This window comes from Eublepharis macularius, chromosome 12, assembly GCF_028583425.1.
Source record: "Eublepharis macularius isolate TG4126 chromosome 12, MPM_Emac_v1.0, whole genome shotgun sequence".
Lineage (NCBI taxonomy): Eukaryota > Metazoa > Chordata > Lepidosauria > Squamata > Eublepharidae > Eublepharis > Eublepharis macularius.
In genome coordinates, this window is record NC_072801.1 from 74697706 (window position 1) to 74714749 (window position 17044).

A 17044-nucleotide genomic window follows, 5' to 3' on the forward strand; every position below is an offset into this window, starting at 1 on the left:
AAAACAATATTCCACTAGTTCCAATTTGGCTGGTTCCAGTAATGTGTTTGTGTGTTGTGTACGTGTTTTACTTCTGTATCATTCCAGAGAAATGTGCATTTCCTCAACTTTCAAATGATTAGCCTAGCAAAAATGAATTGCCAGTGTGTTACTTGTGTGAAGTTTCACACAGTTAAGCACAGAGAGAGCCCATTTTGCTATGGTGAAAACAGTGACATTTTATTTATTCACGTATTTATTCTCTCAGTCTTAATTGCATCAGCAAACAAGTCATGGGAGAAACACAATGCTTTCGTCAAAAGAAAAACAAGAAGTTTGCATAATTTTTCAAAAGTAAATTAATAAGTTAATGGTTAATGACTGAGAGTAGAGCACCCAGTTGTATCTGATGATGGATGGCCATCTTTTGCAGCTGTGACTGGCTGGTTGAAACAGAGACATAAATACATACATACATACATACATACATACATACATACATACATACATACATACATATTGCACATTTTTTTAAAAAAAGATCTATGCAGGTTAACCATTTCTGCTTTAAACCCCGTAGTGTTTTTCCTCTAATGCTTCACCTTTAGGGTCTACTTTTCCTGTTACTGCTTGCCACTGTGCATCCAAATGGATTCAGAGGAATAACTGAAAAACAAGTTCACTACCCAAGATGCCACTTAATTACCTCAGCTAATTTTGTTCACTCTGCCATGTAATTATCAAAATCACTGAAATTTATTTTCTGTGACAAAGTGTTACTGAAAGGCTGAGCTTGAAAACAGGATGTACGTAAATCTTCAGGTGGTTATTAAAAACAAAACCCTTTGTCCTTGAAAACCGAGAGGAGAGTGTGTCAGGAGATCTGAGTCACGTTTTCCTTCCCATTTGAGAAGACAAACTTCACACCCCTGCATTGGAACTCTTTGACGGCCTTCAGAGGCACGGATTTCTTGCCATTTGATTCTAGAAACAGGGCTGATCAATTTTCCCTTCTGCAAGATTATTGGCAATCAGCCACCGTAGAAGACAGTTTGTAGATTGTCTCAGAACACTCCATTTCTAGACAGAAAGTGTGCAGCCAGGATGTTGGTTATAATCGTTTTGCTGCTTATCTTTACTCCTATGGTGTGCAAAGATTTCATTAAGTGCCTTGTGAGTGACCCTCTCCCTGTCCCACACGAGTGGCATCAGTCAGGGGATCTCCTAATCAGCGGGATAATGTCTCAGATGTTTTGCGTTGCTTTCAAACATTCCTTCAAGAAACATCCTTCGAAGGAGTCTTTTTATTCTTCCCGGTAAGGAAATGCTTTTGGCCATCATTTGAAATCTCTAACTCTTCTCTAGAATATATGGATGATTAGCAGATCTGTTACCGTCCTATCTCTGAACACTTAGTGCTCACTGATGGAGCATCAACAAATAACTCAGCAATACCATAATAACCTATCAAAGCTTGACATGAGTAGGTGAGGGAGAACACCCATGACTGGACTATCGCATGTCATGAAAGAAACAAAGACAGTAAAGGAGTGTTTAAAAAAGACTACAAATGAGAGAACTATGACAGAAAAATGCCGCCTCTAAAATTCTGTTAAGATAGCAAATTGGACTGTGCTTTCTCTATACCTTGATACAAAAGACACCATTCACAACAGCCCTGGCCGAGATGGCTATGAGTTCCTTCCTAATGTCCCAGCCCTGACCGTGTAGCACAAGGTGCCTGTAAGAATAAGAAGCTAGGAAACCACTGATCTGGCCCTGAATCTCAGCTGTGCAATGGGAACAGAGGAGAATTTCATCTCTCCCTCTTTAGGGTAAATATGGGGGGATGGAGCTTAAGGACAGGGTTGCAGATCTCCTGGTGCATACATCCCTGCCTTGTACAATATTCTGAAATGCAGGTAGCAGCTTTCTCCTAGGTGGGCCATGACTCAGGAGGTTGAAGATATATGTTGAACTGGGAAAGGAGGTTCTCGGTGGTTTCACGGCAAATTTGATTCTGGGTCTTCATAATATATGAAGAGGACATTTGCTGAATGGTGTTATTTCTTTCAAATGCTAAAATCTAGTTAAAATGTGTTTATTTAATGTTAACTGACATCAAATCCTTCCATGTCATGTACAGAAGCAGCATGAGGTTTATTAGAAAATGTATCCAACACTGCTAATCTCTCCCTGCCAGCTTTTTTCCTTTCTTATTTTCTTTCAGTTCAAATGAACTAATCTCAGACTAAATTCGGGAATTGATAACGAAGTCTTCAAAAGGCTTTATTTCTAATAACCCCAAAGAATACATCTCAGTAGGATTTTGCATAGACTTGTTTAGATTGGCATTGATAACCAGGGCTTTTTTTCAGCTGGAACGCGGTGGAACAGAGTTCTGGAATCTCTTGAAAATGGTCACATGGCTGGTGGCCCCGCCCCCTGATCTCCAGACGGAGGGGAGTTGAGATTGCCCTGGGCAACCCACTGAGTTCCACCACCTCTTTTTCGAGAAAAAAAGCCCTGTTGGTAACTGATTTTTTTTTTTTTGGTTTTGCTCCGTTAGCCAAAAAAGTATTTTTCTGTTTTGGTCTATACTTGTTAGCATTTCTAGTTCCATATAATAATTCCTTGTATTATTTTTTCACTTTAACCTTCTAGTAAAGGTCTTTACACTGCCTTGAGATGAACAAGAAAGACAGAATATAAACATTTGAAAATAAAGAGGCTGAGCACTTAATCTTATCACCTTAATGCATCCTAGACTTTATGACATGAAAACAATGGTTATCCCTACTTGTGACATTTTAGGTTTCCTAGTACAGTATCTATTAGCAAGAGGCCATTACGTTCTCAATACCAATTCAAAATTACAAATGACTGAAAATCAGTGAAGCATACACCATATGAAAACATACATTAAACAAGTTATGCATTTCAGTGAATTTCCTACGTTTGAAATTTACTCAATAACTCAATCTTAAAACCATAATTAATCAATCCTAAGAGTATAGTTATTCAATTAACAATATTTTCTTTAAAATATATACAGACAATCAGAAAAATTGTACCTTACTATAATTTACATAATATAAAGTGCATAGAACTCAAATTACCTTACATTATCAAATTATATCAATACTTATCTAGGTTTCTCTCTATATATCCAGAATTTCCTCCTATTAATGACCATGCAGCCATATTTTGCAACTTTAAGAGCCATTTCCCTATTCCTGTCTGCTAACATTATTATAATATTATTATAATTTAATCTTTCCCTGGCAGGCTATCAATTATAGGACTAATATACATTTCCCTAATATGTTCATACTAGCAACAAAGCCCGTTGTAATAAAACATAAAATGGGCTCTAGAAAGGGCAGAGGGGCTTGCCGGCCATTGCCCCCTCCCCAGCACCTCATCTAGGTTGGGAGAGGAGGGCAGGGTGGCAGGGCTGGGCATTGCCCCCTCCCCAGCAACCCAAACCAGGGTGGGGGGAGGCAGGCATGGCGGTGGGGCTGGGCATTGCCCCTTCCCCAGTGCCCTGATCTGGAGGAGGGGAGGATGGTGGGGTGGGGGAGAGGGAAGCAGGCAGACGGATGCTGCTGTGTCTGCCAGCCACCTGGTGTAGCCCACCCAGGGTCGAATCGGGGTGAGCTGGGGGCGTGGGGGAGCATAGTGGGAAGGAGGGGAGCTGGCAGCAGTGCTTGCTCCTGTGCCTGCCAGCCACTGGGTTTGGCCCCTATGGGGCTGAACCACATTGCTGGAGATGGGGGGAGGGGAGCAGGTAGCTTGGCACAATGCTGCACCGGCCCCCTGGGCAAGCCATTTCTGACAACTCGCCTTTTTCCCTGCTAGGGGCACAAGAGCATGCCTGCACGGTAGAATCAAGGTGAGTCATCTCAAATACGCTTTCTCAATTATGTCGCAAGGTATTTTACAATCAAAGAAGATGTGCAGTAAGGACTCAACACTCCCATCTCCACGTGGGAATAAATATTTTTATAAGTTTTCTTCTTATATTTGCCTTCCAGGACAGCAGAGGGTAAGACATCATAACGTAATAAGAGTACCATATTATAGGAAAAACTCTCCTATAGTCAGGATTTCCTAAACTGGTTATATAAGGCTTTGGTGAAACCCTATTCATGATGCATCGCTCCAATAAATAATTCTTAACTCTAGACAGCTTGTGATGCCTTTTCACTTCTAGAAATCTTTGTTAATCAAAACCTTAGCCTGTTCCATATCCATGGTCAATAGATGTTGTTGGGATAAACTGTAATAATATAATTTGCTCCTCAGTAATCTTAGCAGGGAGAAACAAAATTATCCTTCAGAATTAGATATGCAAGGCCATTTACAGTAGAAGCCAATTTTAATCCATATAATATGACTGCAATCCATAATCTGGTTTCTACCATTACCATTCCAGCTTCCAACCTTACAGCTGCCTTTGACACATTCTTTGGTGTTTGAAGTCCTGCTGTTAGGGATTTGGACTGCCAGCTTGGTGTAGTGGTTAAAAGAGGGAGGACTCTAATCTGGAGAACTGGGTTTGATTCCCCACTCCTCCACTTGAAGCTGGGTGACACTTGGGGCGGTCACAGCTCCTCGAGAGCTCTCTCAGCCCCACCCACCTCACAGGGTGTTTGTTGCTGTGAGGATAATAATAACACACTTTGTAAACCGCTCGGAATGGGTGTTGTCTTGAAGAGCGGTATATAAATTGAATGTTGTTGTTTCCATCAATGCCCTCTTCTCTGTAATACTAGGGGGAGCTCCATATAACATTTGCATGAGAGATTTCCTCAAAAATAATCTAATGGCTGCTTCTGCATTACAGCCCCCTCTGGTTGAATAAATTTTTTGTATTGCTCCAGCACTTTTTTGTGCATTAGAAGAAATATATTTTATATGTGATTTTTTCCTTCCATTATCCTGTATGATCATACCTAAACATAACAGTTGTTATATAACAGTTATATATCACAGTTGTTATATTTTTCGGCCCCTTCCTGGCATGCAGCTATGCTGCTCAGCCAGGGGCCGTCCATTGCCACACCGGAGGGAGGGACGACACCACCCCCTCCTTCCTTATAAGGAGTTGCTGGGAGGGCTGAGCGAGCGCTTGTTGCGCAGCTCTGCCCTCCCAGCTCAGTGCGGTTTAGTCACTCGGCCCACCCGCCTCTCCCTAATTCATTGGTGCAGGATTAGCCGGCTGCCTTTACGGGGCCAGGTAGGAATTCCCCCCCTTCCGAATTGGCTTGGGTGAAGGGGTTTTTTTCGCCTACCTTGTACCAATGTTTGGGGATTTAGGGGATTGGTTTTGGGTGGCGCCTGTTAGGAGTGTTCTGGCTGGTTTGGTAGGAGTAGGGTGCGGGACGGTGAGCACCCTTGGCGCTTCCCTATGTGGGAAGAGGAGCCTGCCTAAAGGGCTGGTACTGCTGTGATGGCTGCCAGGCGCACAGGCAGGCTGCCTTCAGGAACCCCAGCCTGCGAGTCCTTTCCCTCACTGCTATACGGCTGAGGTGTTCAGGAGCTTAAAGGGGGGTGACCAAATTGCCTGGCCGGCTTGGTCCGCCCCATCCACTGGATGGGTCCCACCTGGGGCTTCGGGGCTCGCCCAGACAGGTCAAGGCGGTGGTCCAGTGTGGGACACCATGGCTTGACCTGTACCGCTTTAGGTCCTTGCCACTGTTTTGGCTTGTTTTGTCTGTACAAAGTTAATAAAGTGGCCCTTAGATCCAGCTTGGTGTCTGTCTCTTTTCTGACTGGGGTGGCAATAACTGTTATATATCACAGTTGTTATATTTATATTGTTCTATGCTGATCTCATTTAGATACCATGAATATCTCTTACAACTCTCTGCAAAGGCCATTATTTTGGTTTTATCATAATTAATCTCCAGCTGATTTTGTTGACAATAGTAAGTGTACATAAGTGTTCTTTTTAATCCAGCTGGTATTCTCGAGAGAAGAACTGTGTCATTTGCATAAAGTAGTATAGAAATATGCTTATTCCCCAGTTTTGGAAGACGATCATCTGGACTATTTAAACATTGTACCAAGTCATTTATATAAACAATAATGGTGCTAAAATGCAGCCCTGTTTTTCTCCTTTCTCTGATTTTATTGGTGCTCTAAGGTGGCCCTGCGGGATACATCTTATTCGTACAGTGGTGTTTTTTTTATAAGGCTCAAATCAAGAATAAAATGTGTTTATCAATAGAAGAGGTCTTTAATTTATCCCACAATATATTCCTAGAAATGGAATCAAATGCTGACCTAAAGTCAATGAAAGCTGCATAGAATGACACTGCTGTTTTTGTGATCCAGAATCATACGTCAGTCTAGAGTTGAACAACCCTCTCTAAACCCTGCTCGTTCATTGGCCAGACACTTCTCCTGTTCAATCCAGTCTCTTAATTTGCTCAAAGTGCTGAGTAATCAGTCTATAACTTGATGGTACATCTTTATCGCCTCTCTTATAGATGGTTACAATGATCCTTCCCCCAATCTTTTGGTATTCTACCCATTTTATCAATTGCTTTAAACAAAGTTGTTAATATCGAGAGAGACCCACCATTCGCAGTTCTTTTTAATTAATTCTGGGGAAATTAGATCCATACCTGCTGCATTTCTGGGCCTCAGAGTTTAATTAAGGGTCCTCACCTCTGAAGCCCCAACTCTAGGCCAGCTTCTTAAGTTTTCCATATTACCAGAATTGACTTTTTCTGGTTCATAGCTAACAAACATTTTCTTAAAGTGTTTTCCCCAAGCTTCAAGTAATATAGAACTACTCATAAACTTAAAAAGCCCATTAGAGCAATCAGATACCAGACGGCAAAATAAGGAGGTATTCCTGAGCTTAACTGCCTGTCGTAACTATATCCAGCCTCTTCCCATATCTTCTTTTTTCTTATAGTGTAAGTTTTTGCTGTTTTGATTTCATATGCTTATTATCCTCTGGATCATTCCTGTATCTATTATAACTGTCACTCAATTCCCTTCTTGCGTTTCCACATTCCCTATCAAACCAGTGTATAGAATGCCCTTTGGACAGTCTGCTGCAGCTTTTATTTACATCATTTATAATGATATGTATTTCTTGCGTCATCTGCTCATAACCATCTAAGCAAATAGCTATATTAGTTGCATCTAAGAATTTCTGTACAAACCCATTTAGTTAGCCAGAGCCCAATAATTCAGACATCCTGGTATCTAAGGGCCAAGCTACACACGACGAATGACACTTGAACGGCAAGTGGATTGAGTGGAGGGCAAGTGAACAGGGAGAAATACACTTGCTGTTCAAGTGTCATTCGTCATGTGTAGCTTGGCCCTCAGTTTTCATTCCACCTAACCCTTCTCCCTTCCTTATCCCTTACTAGTGCCTCATTACATCTCTCCTCATTATGTGGCTTAAAGGACAGTAAGTCAGTTCATTCTTCAAGCCAGTAGATTTTTGTAACTGGAATAATCCAGTAGTTCATTTTGCTGTTGGTCAACAGGTGGCAATATATTTCAGTTTTTAAATTTGCTGAGTGAACTTATTTTGAGCTTTTAGCCGTTTTCTTTTTATTAAAAAGAAAGAATATTGCTAGAGGAAAAGTCCATCAACTATTAAGCAAATTTTCATTAGCCTCAACTCACCTGCACTTTGGTGGACAGGTAAGGATGCACAGAGCCTAGTGATGTCGATTTGGTACTTTGAAATAAAAGAAAAAGTAACAATCTGTTGAATAGGACTAAAATGCAGGATATCCTGACTAGAGATGGGCACGAATCCAATTACAAACCAAAAAAAATGCATGAACCAGGCCAGTTCATAGTTTGTGAACCACGGCTCATGGAAAATACTTTCTATGAACTTCCACGACCTGGTTACTGGTTTGGGTTTTTTGGAGTCGTATTGGGAAAGGGACAATTTAAATGGTCATTTCCCTGAGGAAATAGCCAGTTCAAATTTTCCTGCAGCTTCCAAGCAGGTCCCTTTAAACTATCAGCTGGTAGGCGGCAGGGGGGATCCATTTGAGGGGCAACAAGGCTGTTTATGGCCTTCTCTGACATCCTGAGGGCCCACAGAGGAATGGAGGAGGCCAAAATGGCCTTCCTGCCCCTTGCAGGAGGAGAGGGAGGACACTGCACACTGCAGGAGAAGGTAAGTGTTGAATTGAGGATGGGTTTGGGCCTGGGGGGTGGGAGGCTGGGGTTTGGGCAGTTTAAAAGGCCCTGCCACCGGCAGGTCCTTTTAAACTATCAGCTGGCAGGTGGCAAGGGGGGATCCACCCACCGCTTGCCTGCTGATAGTTTAAAGGGACCTGCTGCTTGCAAGGTAGGAAAGGGCCCTTTAAACTGTTAAATGCCCATTTCCTTGCTGCTGCTAAGCAGCTGGAAGGGGTATTTAAACCCCACGGACCACGAACTGGTTCGTAACTGGCCCCAGTTCCATGCCAGTTCATGGTTCCTGGTTCGGTAAAATTCATGAACCATGAACCTCATGGTTCGGAGTTTTTTTGGTTCGTGCCCATGTCTAATCCTGACAAACATTGAGCAACATCTCTAAAGACTGGCCTTTGTCTATTCTGATATGATGTTAAACAGCTTTGGGGGGAAATAAATGACGATACGGGGGAAAGGATTCAGGAAAATCCTTCCCTCATTTTTTTAACTTTCTGCTCAATTCAGATGCATAGATACATCATAATTTTCATTTATTTTTATTATGTTAAATGTGTTCGTGAAAGCCTATGAAACTCTCTTTGCAGTATGGTGACCAAGTTCTACCAGCATGTTCTGGCCTTGGTGTTTGCCATAAAAGAGATCAATGAAAATCCCAAGATACTGCCCAATGTCACACTTGGATTCCACATCTATGACAGCTACTCTTATGAGAAGATGACCTATCATACCACTTTGGACCTGCTCTTCAAATCATACAGATTAGTTCCTAACTACAAGTGTTCAGTCTCTAAAAACCTGATTGCTGTGGTTGGAGGACTTGGCTCTGATATCTCCATCTGTATTTCAGACATCTCAAGTCTCTACAAAATACCACAGGTAAGACTTTTGCGTTGGTGGTTTAATTTTCATATGCTGTACTTGATACTCTCTCTTCCCTGCTTTTCTCATATGTTTTCTAATTCAGAAACATAATGATGTATGATTAGAAAATTATACATTTATAGAATTATGCAGGGAGAAAAAGTAATGAAGAGTCAGATATTAACATATAACTGTTTCCCAGAAATGTCATGATATTTCTACTCGTAGAACTCTTGACTCACCAGTTCTGCAGATTAAAATCACAGTATGAGACTGACAGACTGCTGTTGATGAAGAGATCAAACTTGGAGTCAGACAGTCCTTCTAATACAACTGAAAAATATTCGGTATGTTTCTTTCAGTTCCCATATGGGTCATTTGCTCCAGAACAGTGGGAATCAGTACAGCTCCCATTTTCTTACCATGTGGTCACTAAAGAAACCCAACAGTACATGGGTATCATCTGGTTACTCCAGCATTTTGCATGGACCTGGGTTGGTGTCTTTGTGGTAGATGATGAGAGCGGGGAACATTTCCTAAAGACTTTTGAACTGTTGCTTTCACAGCATGGAATCTGTCCCGCCTTCATACAAGAAATACCACAAAAAAATCGATTAAAGGATCTGAACGCAATTAACAACATGCTCTCAAAATTGTATCTACTTTTCAAATTGAACAAAGCCAGTGTATATGTTGTCTATGGAGATACTCACACCATGATAATACTGAACACCGTAATGGATTCAGTAATTGAGGAATTTAAGGAATTCACATCTATTGGAAAGGTATGGATTACAACAAGCCAAATTGATTTTGCTGTGTCGAGACTTCAGAGGGATTTCAATGTGGCCTATTTCCATGGCACCATTTCCTTGACCGTTCACTCACAGGAGCTTCCAGGTTTTGAGAAATTTCTTCAGGTCATAAACCCTTACAGGACATTAGCTGATGGGTTTAGCAAAGTCTTCTGGGAACAAGCATTTTATTGTGTATTTCAAAATTCTTGGGTGAAAGGAAGTATATGTACTGGGAGAGAAAGGCTAGAGGATCTTCCTGGGCTTGTGTTTGAAATGCGCATGACTGGCCACAGCTATGGAATCTACAATGCAGTCTATACAGTTGCACATGCTTTGCATGCCATCTACACATCTCGATCCAATTACCAATCAGTTTTGGGATGCAAAAGTACTGTAGTCTGTGATCTCCAGCCTTGGCAGGTAACATCTACAGAATGTGTGTCTTAGCAAACAGGTGATTTCTTGGCAACTATAGCTAGGAATAGAGGGTTTTTTGGACTGGTGTTGCAGGCTGGTGTTGAGAGGGGAGGAGCACTGGGGGGGTGACAAATTACACTGACATCTATGATGGAATTAAAGGAGGCCACAACTTTATTGATTTTTACTTCACAGAGCATTAGCACTGCATGGGGCACAGATCTGAGAATCAGCTGACCCATCTGCCCGCCAATGAACTGACATGTCCTGTCAGACTTGGGCTGGGGGGCAGGGAAACCATGGGATGACAATTAGTGGGATACCATGTTGGTGGACACCCCTGTGTGGATCCCCTGGCACCTGGGAGTGAGGTGGACCTGACAGTGCCTGAGCTGGGCATGTACCTGCCATGCCATACTCCCCAGGCCCCTTAATGGGATCCCCATAATAGAGAAACTAAGCTCATGGGCCTTGTTTCCTCCCAAATGGATAGGTGCCCAATGCCCTTATTGCCTGCTCCACTCCAAAGTTGTGATGCAAGGCAGGGCTGGGTGGGATGCCGGCCATGAGCCAGGTGCTGAGGGGTGTGTCTTGCCTCTCTTTATAAGGCCCGGCAGCATACCTGAGAGTAGACTATGCCTCCCAGGTCTGCATTCCTCTCCCCATCCTGGCCAGCCTGATTTGATTGGCTGGCCACAGAGTTTGAATCTGGGCAGCAAGGGCTGCCCCACTGACCATAGTGAGCCCACGCTGCCCTCCAATATGGCAGCTGCCATACTGTCCCCCCTGTGGCCTGCAACTGGGCCCCCCAGTTAAGTCTAGGGTGCTGGAATTTTTAGTGCAGTTTTGTTGTATTTTATCTTTATCATTTTCATGTTTCACTGTTGTTTCCTATGATTATAAATAGTTTTATTGTATTTTATATTGTTGCTACTGATCTGCAGTCCTCAGTATTCTTTAGATAGATAGACAGACCGACGGATGGATGGAAGGAAGGAAGGCAGTAGTGTTATTCTGCTCTTATGTTCCATTATGTGACTAATTTGATTTTAGTGTAAACAGTTGTAACACACTGAATGTATATTTTCATAGACAGATACCCTACTATATAAAAGGCTAAGCGTATTCAAGACAACTCACTTCTTACACTTTTGCACCACCACGGGATGCTACTGTGGGGTTTTGCCCTGCTTTCATTCAAAGATGATGTGTTGTGGATTCTTTGTCTAGACACCAGCCTCACAACTAGCCTTTAGGGATGCAAAATAAATGTGTTCCAATCATATCCTACATTTGGTGTTTGACAGTGAAGCGTTAGTGATGCTAATAGCTGCTGAACAGATTGATTCAGCAGATTTTCCTCATGGATAGGTCTGGGAAAAGATCTATACAAACCAGCACAGCAGGATTGGCATGGACCAAAGAGAATGAGTGATCGGTTCACATCTACAACTTGAAAAAAGTTCAACTTTCAGAAATATTTGTTGCAAAATTTGCAATACCCCTATATAAAACACATGCAAGTTTAAAAACTCCTTATTTAGTCTTCCACCTAGAATTGGATTAAGATATTTTTGACCCTAAGCTTTTTTGACCCTAAGCTTTTTTATTTTTAAGAAGTCCACAGCGCCCCCCCCCCCCCCGCAAAGTTATTTACTAAAAGAACTTATCTAAAAAAAATTAGAGGTCCCTAATCATCTGAGGTCCTACTGGGTATGTAAATTGTAAGATTGATAACTCTGGTTTGGGAAATTTCTGGAGTTTGGGGAATGAAACCAGCGGGAGGACCTTAATGAGGTATAATGTCATAGGGCCAAGCTACACATTACAAATGACACTTGAACGGCAAGTGGATTGAGTAGAGGGCAAGTGAACAGGGAGAAATACACTTGCCGTTCAAGTGTCATTCGTCATGTGTAGCTTGGCCCATAGACTCCACACTCCAAAGAAGCAATTTTCTCCACAGGAACTGATCTCTGTATTCTGGAAATCAGTTCTAACTCTGGGAGACCTGAAGATTGGCAGCCCGTCTTGCTGTACCACAGAGCAGCAGAGCAGACTCAGGGCCAAGCTACACATGACGAATGACACTTGAACGGCAAGTGGATTGAGTGGAGGGCAAGTGAACAGGGAGAAATACACTTGCCGTTCAAGTGTCATTTGTCATATGTAGCTTGGCCCAAAGTTACACTGAAAGGCTAAGGTAGAAAACAGATGTATGTGAGTGGTTATATATATATTTTTTAAATCCCTTGAAAACTAGGAAGAGAGTTTGTTGAGTGATTCTGAGGGCCAAGCTACACATGACGGATGACACTTGAATGGCAAGTGTATTTCTCCCTGTTCACTTGCCCTCCACTCAATCCACTTGCCATTCAAGTGTCATTCGTCATGTGTAGCTTGGCCCTCAGCCCCATTTTCCTTCCCATTTGAGAAGATAAATTTCAGGTCACTTTGTTGGTATTCTCTGATGGCCTTCTGAGGCATGTATTTCCAGGCCATTTGATTCTAAACGTGGGACTGATCTTTTCCCCTTCTGCAAGCATACTAGTAGCGACAATCAGCTGCCATAAAAGTCAACTTATTGATGGAATCAGGAAAATAGGTATCTAGATAGAAAAACTTCACATCCAGGATGTTGGTTCTAATAGTTTTGCAGGTTCTCTTTACTCTTGTGGATTGCAAAAAGTTCATTCAGTGCCCTGAGAGTGACCCTTCCCGTGTCCCACATGACTGGTATCAATCAGGGGATATATTTCTTATCCTACTTAACCCCCATCCCCACCCCCCACACGCACATGCTGTTACTCTCAACAACTAAACAGGCAAGCTCTTAAAAATTTTGAGTTTTAGACAGGTGGGGGGACTTGACAACAAGGGATGCAGACCTCATGATAACACATACATCCCTGCTTTTCTTTTCCCCTTCCAGAATACTTAACATATTCAGAAATAAAAAGACAGAGAGAAACTGTGTTTCAGGGCCAAGCTACACATGACACTTGGACGGCAAGTGTATTTCTCCCTGTTCATTTGCCCTCCACTCAATTCACTTGCCATTCAAGTGGCATTCATCACTTGTAGCTTGGCCCTGAAAGAGGTGTTGTTCTAAGTATGAGGAGCCCAAGATTCTAGTCTTCGTCTATACCCTTTTGTTTCTTTCAATTAGCTCCACCAGGTACTTCAAGGAATTGCATTTAACAACTCAGCTGGAGAAACAATCACTTTTGATGAAAATAAGGAAGTGAGAGCTGGATTTGACATCATGAACATAGTCGTATTCCCAAACAACTCCTTCACTAGAATCAAAGTTGGAAGGGTGGACCCTAAACCTCTTGAAAGGACAGAAGTCACCCTTCATGAGGATTTGCTTGTGTGGCACCAGGGGTTTAACCAGGTATGGATTCTAAAGTATTCTGGAGGGCAGTTTCATTCTATGGGTTGGTTATTTGGGGTGGGGGCAGCAACATATTTTCCTGTAGAATCAGATACCATCAAAGTTCATCAACCCATGGAATGAAGTCAGTGCTATCTAAAGCAAGTGAATATTTTAATAATAATAACATTCGATTTATATACTGCCCTTCAGGTCAAATTAACACCCACTCAGAGCAGTTTACAAAGTATGTTATTATTATCCCCACAAAAACAGTCACCCTGTGAGGTGGGTGGGAATGAGAGAGCTCCAAGAAACTGTGACTGACCCAAGGTCACCCAGCTGGCTTCAACTGGAAGAGTGGGGGATCAAATCCGGTTCTCTAGATTAGAGTCCCGCTGCTCTTAACCACTTCATCAAACTGGCTCTCAGAGGGGAAAGTTGAAGACGTCAATTAATTAGTGAGATAATGAGACTGGTTTTATTAGTATATCTAACTACACAAAGTCTAACTACACAACAAAAAGGTTGTTACAGTTGCTAGTAACATTCATTAAACTTTAAGGTGTACTAAGACTGTCTGCTTCTTGGATAGGTACTGCCTGTGTCTCGATGCAGTGACCCCTGTCAGCCCGGTTATCAGAAAGAAAAGAGAGAAGGGGAGCCATTTTGTTGTTATGAATGTGCTCCTTGCCCAGAAGGAAAGATTTCAGTCCAGAAGGGTAAGTGACTGTGACTTCTCCAAGAGCTCTGCAAACACAGAGAGACACAAATACAAATACACTAGATCTGTTAAGTAGGAGAGTGTATAACGGGAAAAACAAGCTGAAAACACAAAAACCACTCCTTCAGCTCAATGCACCTACTTCTGAGACAGCAGAACAAAATCAGGAAGTCAAGCTATAACTACTTACCCCCACAGAAAAGAGAGAGTGCTTTGTTTCATTTTGGCTCTTGCTGTGCAGTGCACAGGCAGGCAATCTTAGGGCCAAGCTACACATGACGAATGACACTTGAATGGCAAGTGTATTTCTCCCTGTTCACTTGCCCTCCACTCAATCCACTTCCACTCCTTGAGAACGTTGCTTTGTATAAGGGGATCACCCTGAAGCCGAGGCTGGAGGAGGGCTACAAAGCGAGAAGAGGTGACACAATTTCCTTTTTGAAGTGAGACCTCCAGGATGGCACACAGTACTCCAGGTGGGGCATTAAAATGAAACATGGCTAGGAAAGGTAACTATGCTTTTACAAATAATTAGATAATAGATATACCCCTAAAGAGATACCCCTTAGCAAATATCCAGTTACTGCAATTGAGCATGAAAAATATTTCACATATTGAAGGGGGTTGAAAGAAACAATAGTAAGCAGAGCTACTCTAGTCTATTCCCACTGATTTCAATGGGTTGAGACTTGAGTAACTCTGCTCAGGACTGCACTGTTAGTATCAAATGATGTGACATTTCCCTTCTCCCCTCCCAGATATGGATGACTGTTCTAAATGTCCAGAAGATCAATATCCAAGCAAGGACCAAGATCGATGCATCTCCAAGAAGACCAACTTTCTCTCCTATCGAGAACCAATGGGAATGAGTTTGGCCTTAATTGCTGTTTCTTTGTCCTTGATCACGGTTTTGATGCTAAGAACTTTTATTAAGCACAAAGATACTCCCATTGTCAAAGCCAACAACCAGAGTGTCACTTATACTCTCCTCCTATCTCTCCTGCTTTGCTTCCTCTGTACTTTCCTCTTCATTGGAAGACCAAACAAGTGGACCTGCTTCTTCCAACTATCTGCTTTTGGCGTCATCTTCTCTGTGTCTGTTTCTTGCATCTTGGCCAAAACCATCACTGTGGTTGTAGCATTCATGGCCACCAAGCCAGTGTCCAGCATGAGGAAGTGGGTGGGGAAAAGACTGGCCACCTCCATTGTCCTTTCCTGTACCATTATCCAAATCTGCATTTGTATGGTGTGGCTAGGAACCACTCCTTCATTCCCAGACACAAAGCCAGTGACTGAAGAGATCATAGCAGAATGTAATGAGGGCTCTGTGATTTTGTTCTATATTGTCCTAGGCTACGTGGGACTTCTGTCCTTCATAAGCTTCATTGTGGCTTTCTTTGCCCGGAAGTTGCCAGACCGTTTTAAAGAAGCCAAGTTTATCACCTTCAGCATGCTGATATTTTGCAGTGTTTGGTTGTGTTTTGTTCCAACATATTTGAGCACCAAAGGGAAAGCTATAGTAGTGGTAGAGATTTTCTCTATCTTGTTTTCTGGTGCTGGGTTACTGTGTTGTTTCTTTTTTCCTAAATGCTACATTATTGTTTTGAGGCCTGAGCTGAACAGAAGAGAACAAGTAATAGCAGGAAAGCATTAAAGTTATTTTCCATGGAAGAAATTCATTGTTCCTAGTCTAGAACTTTGCTTCATTCAGATTTTGAAGACTCTTTCTATTTATATATTCCAGTAACTGACCACTCATTTGATTTTGCAATGAAGAGTTTTACTGTGTTGTGAAATGCCTTTTATGAACAGACTGTGTAGAGATATTTTAAATAATAAAGATGTGTCAAATAAATTCAGTCAAGCACAAAATGGAAAATTAGGCCTATAACTAATGAAAGTTTATATATGTATCGTAGATCTTGAAGCCCTGCTGGTTCAGTTTGCTTCTTGTTCACCAAATATAGAGAAATGATTTTTTAAAATTATTGATTCAAGAGTTCATCAGTGATTCTGAAGGTTCATTGGGGTTGCTTCACTCCCTTTCTAGCCATGCAGTGGGTGTTTTGTGGATGTAAGTTCTCACACAGCCCAACAGAGTTCTCCTACCACCCATCCTTGCTGCATAGCTCCTCAGCTCAGCAGATAATTGTTCAGTAGACTATTAGGTCATTTACAAATCAAATTATCCCATTATAAATAAATGCTACATTTCAATAAAATCCTACCAGTTGGTGTCTGCTTCAATTTTTCTTAGTTATGCTAATGCTGCTAATCAGTTTGAATAAGCAGAGACTGACTTTCCTACTAATAAAGTTCATGCCTCCTCATTGCTCCCCTTGGATCTACCTGCAGCCTTTGACTCAGTAGACCATGCCATCCTGTTGAGGCATTTAGAGACAGAAATGGGCCTTGGACTGGTTTAAATCGTTTCTCGTGAAACAGACTGCAAGTGTTGCCATCAGAGACCAGCTATCTCCAGAATGGGAATTATCTTGTTGGAGTTCCCTAGGGTGCAATGCTATCTCCCATGTTATTCAACCTCTATGTAAAGCCTTTAGGAGACCGCTTCAGAACTATGGAGTCCGGTAGCACCTTTAAGACTAACCAACTTTATTGTAGCATAAGGTTTCATCAGATGCAATGCTTTCATTGCAATTTTTTGGTGTTGCAATGTATTTCATTGGAGCCAATGTAAGT

At 42.0% G+C, this 17044-nt stretch overlaps 1 protein-coding gene across 1 annotated transcript; it reads left to right on the forward strand.

Annotated features, from left to right (window-relative positions):
- Window positions 1-3782: 3782 nt before the first annotated feature.
- LOC129339939 (vomeronasal type-2 receptor 26-like) lies at window positions 3783-15998 on the forward strand. Its single transcript, XM_054994502.1, has 6 exons — window positions 3783-3874; window positions 8754-9045; window positions 9393-10247; window positions 13414-13641; window positions 14216-14342; window positions 15103-15998. The coding sequence occupies exons 1-6, from the start codon at window positions 3783-3785 to the stop codon at window positions 15996-15998; spliced, it is 2490 nt and encodes an 829-aa protein (XP_054850477.1).
- The last annotated feature ends 1046 nt before the right edge of the window (window positions 15999-17044 follow it).

Coding starts and splice junctions, on each gene's coding strand:
- LOC129339939 (XM_054994502.1), top strand. CDS start 3,783: ATGCTGCACCGGCCCCCTGGGCAAGCCATTTCTGACAACTCGCCTTTT. Junction 10,248..13,413: donor GTGATCTCCAGCCTTGGCAG/GTAACATCTACA, acceptor TCTTTCAATTAG/CTCCACCAGGTACTTCAAGG. Junction 13,642..14,215: donor GGCACCAGGGGTTTAACCAG/GTATGGATTCTA, acceptor CTTCTTGGATAG/GTACTGCCTGTGTCTCGATG.